This window comes from Pseudomyrmex gracilis, unplaced genomic scaffold (genome assembly GCF_002006095.1).
Source record: "Pseudomyrmex gracilis isolate BER0280 unplaced genomic scaffold, ASM200609v1 scaffold_95, whole genome shotgun sequence".
Taxonomy (NCBI): domain Eukaryota; kingdom Metazoa; phylum Arthropoda; class Insecta; order Hymenoptera; family Formicidae; genus Pseudomyrmex; species Pseudomyrmex gracilis.
In genome coordinates, this window is record NW_018020679.1 from 577,108 (window position 1) to 584,555 (window position 7,448).

The window sequence follows — 7,448 nt, forward strand, 5'->3', positions numbered from 1 at the left end:
ATGAGCGCACCGACACGAAAATACTACTTCCGGACTGACGTGCGAACATCATGCGCGCGCGCGCGCGCGCGACTCCTCTTCGATCGAAATCAACAATTCGCGTATTGGTCGACACAAAAAAAAAAAAAAAAAAAAAANACGGCGCGAACGATAAAATGTGACGTGGAGAACTTTGCTCCCTTTCGGTCGTGGATTATATACCGCTCGGGATTGAAAATACAATTGCAATGTTGTCGTAAATACTTCGCCGTGATTTCTCGAGAATCGTCTGGAGCAGTTTTAAAAACTGGTTTCCGAGGCAGCGCACGGTTTCGCTCCGCACAATAACCGTCGATCCGGCGAGATCGTATCAAAACTTTACGTTCAATCTTATCGGAGGAACGCGATGAGGAGGAAAACTTTTCCGCCGTCTCGGGAATGCCGCGGGAATACACACACTCGGATATAATTGATGATCCTGAGCGATTAATTATCGGGCGTCGAGATGGATGCTCTCGCGATCGAGATTGAACTTGATAATTATTGTCGCTCGCGAAATTAGAAGAGTTGAATCGGGGAATTGTTAAAAAGCTCCGCGTCACCGGTTAAAAACCTTCAAATTCCTCCGTACAATGGGACGAGAACCCGCGGGCGGAAGTATTTTATTGGATTTTATTGGCACGGGTGTTGATTCGATTAACAATTTAGCGAACGCGCTCCGAAAATATGAAAGCGCCACGCGAGAGATTCGAGTATAGAGAAAGAGAGAGACTCGAACTACACGTTGAAACGTTTTTGCGCGAGGTTTTGGCTCGGGTCCGATCGATTCGTCCTTCGAACTAATAAACGCCGCACTAATTAAAATACCGATGTGGATACTGGCGGTGGATAATTAATAAAAGTTGATTATGTACGACGACAAAAATTAATGCAAAAAAATATCATTGAGCTTTTGCTGACACACACGCGCGCGCGCACGAATTCGATTTCCGTCGTCGTTTGACCGGAATCGCTGTCGCGCATGCAAGACGGGCTCTTTTCGTCGTTGCGTGAGTCATCTCTTCGAGTATCCGCTCCACGTTTCCGTCGAGCATTCGTGCAATAAGAAGCGCCATTTGCGCGCGATTTGTCGAAAGCGGCGCGGGATTTAACGACTTTTGAGGAAGCCAATGCATCGGACGCAAAAACGTTCTCGAGAGCGCAGCGGTGCCTGCAGTCCGCGGCTGGTGATGCCGCGTTTTTTGTCCTTTCCCCGAGGTAGAGGGATGGGCTTTGGCGGCCGTCTGAGCTAATTCTTATGCGATCGTAAATAATGTCGCGCATATATCAAAACTTACAGCGACTCCCCATCCCGGAGTCGCAGTCGACGTCGCCATCTCCTGCGGCAGTTCCGTGTCTCACCCGTCCCTCCCCCGTCTCACCCTCACCTGCATCCCCTTGTCGTTCTCCTCCTCTATCCATGGCGCGTCGCGCCTCTTTCTCCGAGTTCTACTGGCCTCGTGCGAGACATACATCCCGCGAGATCCCTCCGTCTTTCTTTCCCCCCCGTTAGACTCGAGCAGCGCGGCACTTATGGTCGGTCAGATTAAAGATACAATTTCCCGATTCTATTAATTAAGAAAGTTAATTACGACGAAGTTCAATTTTCCTAATTGCACACATCGCCGAGTTTTCACGCCGCTTGTGCGCCAAGCGACGGGATCCTGTTCCGTTCGCGGGAAGCTTATCCCGGCTCCGTCCCGAATGGCGTAGACTGCCAAGAGGAGAGAGTCAAGGGTTTCTCTCGTCGGAAGTTCTTTCTCTCTCTCTCTCTCTCTTGACCTATTTTAATTTCACTATCTCGATTCACGGGCGGATCCTCCTTTCCTTTTGTTTCTCTTTTTTTTTTTTCGGGTTTGTCTCTTCGAGCCGCCCGCTTCGAGTCTCGCAACTGTGACTGCGGACTTTTCGAGGACGTATCTCCGAAAGAAAGGTGGCGGCAAGTCGTATTTAATTCTTGAGAAGCTTTTTTTTTTTTTTTTTGTCGTCAAAACCGGTTTTGCATAGTCTCTCTCCGCGCAGGAGCGACGGAATGACATTTACATCGCAAATAATTGCGACGCTCACGGAGAACCGAGTCCGATGAGGAATCGATCAAAGTCACCGACAGACGCGGGAGTTAAGTATCGCTCTGTAAATCGCGCGAGACACACGCACAGGTGTCTCCGTGTGTCCGTGTGGCGCGCGAGTTACAATATCACTTTCCGACATTCAGCGAATCCCTGGTGCCTCGCTAGCCGTCGCCGGCTTCAAGTCCAGACGATTCATGGACATACTCGCAGGATATTTTAAATATATATCGAGCACGACGGACTGCGGAAGTTTGCAGAGAGTTTAATACCTAACGGCTCCCCAGACTGTCGTTTATAGCCGGGGCTCCGAACTCTCTCTCTCTCTCCTCTCGCACCTTATCTCGCTCTCCCCGTTCCTCTCGCGGGAGATTTGTCGCGTGTTCTCTTAACCGTGCAATATTATTAAATCTCATAGTCTCTCCGAGATATACACCCACGAGCGAAGTGAAATCCATCCGCGGATCTTCTCCGTCTTGCTAATTTTTCATCCGTTGCGCGGCGCGACGAGAGTTTTTTTTTTTTGCGGACTCTATATCCGTTTATGTCGCGCGAATACGACAACGCGACGCACTTTAATGGACGAGATATTCACCGAGCCGATTAAATCGCCGCGATTATATCCGGCACGGATTGTGTAACAAATCGGCAACAAAATCGGATTTGCGCGATCGTGATATTTTTCCGTTTTCTTTTTCGCGCGATAATAACCTGTTCGAGATCCGTGTCGGCGATTGCAAAGTTCAAAGTGTGTTTTCCGACCGTGCGCGTAAATCTCTCATAAAAGAAACAAATCGCGCGTCCATTATCCGAACATCTCCATTTTTACATGCAACTTCGCGGCACGTTCGTCTCGCCTCAGACGACGTTTAACTCTCCGAGGCCAGCGGACAGTTTCCTGAGACGGTGTCTAAGGAACCGGCAAAGGCGAGCGGACGGACGGACGGGCGGGCGGGCTAAAGTGCAACTTACTTGCGAACTTCTTGCGACCGTAAATCACAATGATTTCGCGCTGGGCTTAATGCAAACACGTCCGCGCTTATTGTGTGTCGGTGCGCTTCGTGAAACAAAAAAAAAAAAAAAATCGAATCGGCAATTATAAACGGTGCACGCGTGCCGAATGAAATTAACGCTCGAATGGAGCAATTATTACGGTTGTCCGATAACTATATTTGCCGATACGTAACATCGCGTTGCACTTTATTTTTTATTTTTTATTTTTTTGACCCGTTTGAACCTTTCGCGCGACAATCGCGTACTTCTTCCCGTCTTCTAAGTCGGTTGTTTCAGAGGGAAAAAAACTTATTGATATTTCCCTCACGAGGGAAATTATTTGCTTAGCTACATCCTCGCCCATCGTTCGCCATCGCACGGATTAAAAATTAATTTTTAATTTTGCACTCGCGCTCTCAAACTCGATAATCAATCCCATTATAATTAAGAGCCTGTTATTTTATAATATAACGCGATCGCGAGTTTTTGAAAAGCTTACGCGAGTGGGTGTACGCGCGGCGCTGAATAATAAAAGATCCGCTGAAATATTTGACAAAATAAAACATTAACGAGGGGAATATTGCTCTGTTTTTTTAATCGGAAAAAACGCGCACGTACGTATAGAACAAAAAAAAAAAAAAAAAAAAAAAAATACACACAACCGGTAATCTCTTCGACGAACGCGCGATGTTTGATAAATTTCTAATAAAATAGTTGTATGCCGCGTGTAATGTGTATTTTTTTTTCCACGTGCGTCGCTGATTTAAACGATTCAATGCCGCTAGGTCGCGGTAACGCGGCAATACGATTACGCGTACGTGGTTTGCACATAGCCGGATTGTTCATGAGGTGTTAAATAGATATCGATCGTCAAGTGTTGCTTTGTGTGCGCGCGATCACGAATCACGAGCAATAGATCTCCCGGGCGACGCTCTCTCGACGGAGCGATGCACGTGCAAAAGAGATTTTGCTTGTCCGTACATAGGCCAACGCATGCGCAGCGCACAGTTATGACGCGTATGCGTGCCACGCGTACGTACGCGTGTCGCATTCCCGGAACGCACACACGCCCGCACGCACTCACTCACGCATCGCGGCGTACACACACGGGGATGGTGGTCGCATGTAAATGCGATTCATACGGTTAATGACGTGGCTTTCGTACGAATACCTGATCGGACGCATACCCGGCTGTACGCAGGCATGCGTGTATTGTCGCCCGAATTCTGGAGATATCGTCATTGATAGCGCGCGCACAACCGATCGCTATCGATCCTCATCGAATTCTGCTCTGATAATTACCGCTTTATCAACGTAAACGTTTCGATGTAACGTGCAGGTAATGCGAAAACGTTTATCGGAAACTTCAACAGGTTGCCATCAACAATATATACTTACGGCGTAGCACAATGCGCGCGTTGCAAAGTCAAAATTAATTATCCAAATGATTTATTTGTAACGCGTGCGGAAGAACGTATTAAAAATTCGTCGCAGAGACCGATAAAGTATGGATATGCTCGCAATCGGCATCGAATCGATTCGCATTGACTCGCGCGGCAAAGTGAATTTAAATCTCGTAACGCGCGCTGTGTGACTCGCATCAAGAAATTAATAATTAATCGGACACGCTAGTATGAGTTCGTACACACACACACACACACGCGCGCGCGCGCGCGCGCTCGCTCGTACGAACCCCCCAGACGTTGGTCGAATATTGATGATGTGGCGCTCGTGCGGTATGACCGATCATATCGATACTTCACGCTACTGAATACTATGCGGTTTATCGAGATGGAATTCTACCGGCGGCACTTGTGCGCAGGTCGGTCTAATACGGCCTGTTACTACTATTGGCCACTCAAATCAAGCGTCATTTTGATCAGCAATGTTGCGATACCGAGCCGAGTGACACGCAAGTAATTCGAGCAAGTTTATCGGAATTCTCTTGCGGAGAATTTTAACAAAAAAAAAAAATAACAGTCACCTGAGTTGGCAGTCATACATTCGCAATTGAAGGATCGAGTTTGCGCATAATCAGAGAAGTCGTTGAGAGCGTAATTTTAGAAAGCGTATAAAGTACCGCGCAAGAGCGTAAGAGAAGCGTTGGTTGAAGAAAACCGCAATGAGGACGCGATTGGAATTTGAAGAGGTAAGATTTCTTGGTCATTAAGACTTTGACTACTTTCTTGCCAACGACGCGATCGAATATAGACGCAATGCGCGTGAACGCAAAATGATTTTCGCGAGATCAAAGCGCGCAGAACGTTTACCATCGCCAACGTTGCGAAGTAATTTACGCGCGCGATACACAGATCCGAAATATCATTTGCGATCCAGTTTTTTTTTTTTTTTGCGCCGACAAACGGTCGTAGATGTTTCCATCGCTTTGATATTAAATCCTTGCAAAAGCTACGTCACATCTTTCATCCAACATGTGTGTATGTTGGTTGGTGTGTATGTTCAATACCGGCGTGTAACAACCTTTCGGTCGATTTAAGGAAACTGTTGTGCAAAAGATAATTCGGATTGATTGAGCGCGACGCCTTGGACGCAACGCCGATTCATCGATCGACGCAACATTGTGTCGAGCTTAAATAGCGGAGAATGAAGAAACGATGTAGAAACACGTATCGACATCCCTCAAACAACGCAATAATTAATGGATCCCTTGTAACTCACAGTAAAACCCATAATCCCGTAATCTTGAAGCGACGTTGATTTACGAGTTGGGTGGGTGGTGTCATTATTCTCAAAAAGTATCAAGATAACATATATATATATATATATATATATATATAAAATATATATACATATATATTTTATATATATATTTTATATATATATATATATATATTTCTTCCAACATACACACGTGCGAGAGATAGCCGGAGATTTAACGTCCTAATACGGCAATTTTTCAACGTCTGCGAGGCGCTTTTACCGATATGACGCTCATTAGATTACATCAAGCTGAAAGCTGCGTTAATTCGATATCGCGCTCGTAAATATTCATACGACAATTACGCGATATCCGCCGCCGCGATACACGTACGGCTGACGACTGACACTTGATTTCCTCCTTCTCTCCCTCTCTCTCTCTCTCTTTCTCTCTCTCTCTTCTTTTTTTGCCTTTCTGTTACAGGAGAACGCACGGAAGCCATGCAACGTGACGCCGGATACGTCTCCTCCGGAAGTGGCGTCAGGCACTGGCCCGGACTTCTGCTTCCGTTTTCGTGGCTTCTAATACTCGCGCGAAACCGCCAAACTTTCTTGCACTAGCGCACCACACCCAGACAGTATTTCACGCTTACTTCTTGTCGTTTCCAACGCTGAAATGTACCTAAAACGCGACCAAGCCGATTTAGATCGTAAGATAAGATTTTGTGTGTAGAGAAAACATATTTATATGTATACATACATGAATCGGCGCTACGCCACAGCCTCACGCGATACACAGAACGAGATAGCTGTTAAATTCATAATGCGGGGATTTTGCGATTGCGCGAAATATCTGACAAACATTCTGCGCGTGAATTGCGTAAAGATACGACACACACTTTCGGATACAAAACAACAATATTTATACGATGCTTTGATCCGATAGGTCGGAGAGAAAATATCTTTTTATCTTGGTTTTTATATACCGTACTGTAGATTGTGTTATAAGTTTTTGAGATAAGAAAAGAGTTTATAAGCTGCTGAGAATTTTTTAATTTTACGATCGCGAAAGAAAAAAATTAGATTAGCAACTGTCACAACGCAATTAGATCGTGTAATGCGACCGAGAAACTGAATGGAAAAAAAAACTCTTGTGTAAAAAATATATAAATACGTTCAAAAGGGAACGGAAGAGGAGGTTTGGCATCACAATTCGAAAAATCTCCCAACAGCTTTACTTTCTTGTTAGAGTACAAAAAGTTTCGCATCTCACTCTTTCTCGGTTTCATTATCAAAAAGATCACAAGTAGAAGTTTAAGGGAATTTAACACAAATGGTGATGGAATTGAAAAAAAAAAAAAAAAAAGAAAAAAACAATAATAATAATAATAAAATGTCTGGAGCAAAAATTCTTTGTGTTGCTACCACTGTGTCCCGTAAATTTAGCTTCGCTCGCAAATAATTCATTAAACGACCTTGCGATACTCCATTTGATCTCAATGTTCCGGAACGTTCTTTTCGCTACGCTCCGGCAATTCACGGTGTTTCTTTGAGCCCGGACTCTTAAAGTCAATGAGATTAAAGCGGCCGCGTACGGAGAGCGCGCCAAAGGATGTTGCAAAAGGTAATTTGATAAATATCACGTATCGTGCTTTATATTCTTTTGTTCGAGAGAAAACGTCGGAGAACACGTCGTGAATTGCATAAGAA

The 7,448-nt window shown here is 45.2% G+C and overlaps 1 protein-coding gene across 8 annotated transcripts in view; it reads left to right on the plus strand.

The window, feature by feature from the left end:
* LOC109855683 (lachesin-like) overlaps nt 1-7,134 on the plus strand; it is an 87,667-nt gene extending 80,533 nt beyond the window's left edge. For all 8 annotated transcript variants that reach the window (XM_020430184.1, XM_020430183.1, XM_020430185.1 and 5 more), the window contains one exon: nt 6,223-7,134. In XM_020430184.1, coding sequence (XP_020285773.1) covers nt 6,223-6,359 — 137 coding nt within the window. In that variant the 3' untranslated portion in view covers nt 6,360-7,134. The remainder of the gene's footprint in view (nt 1-6,222) is intronic.
* Nucleotides 7,135-7,448: the final 314 nt, after the last annotated feature.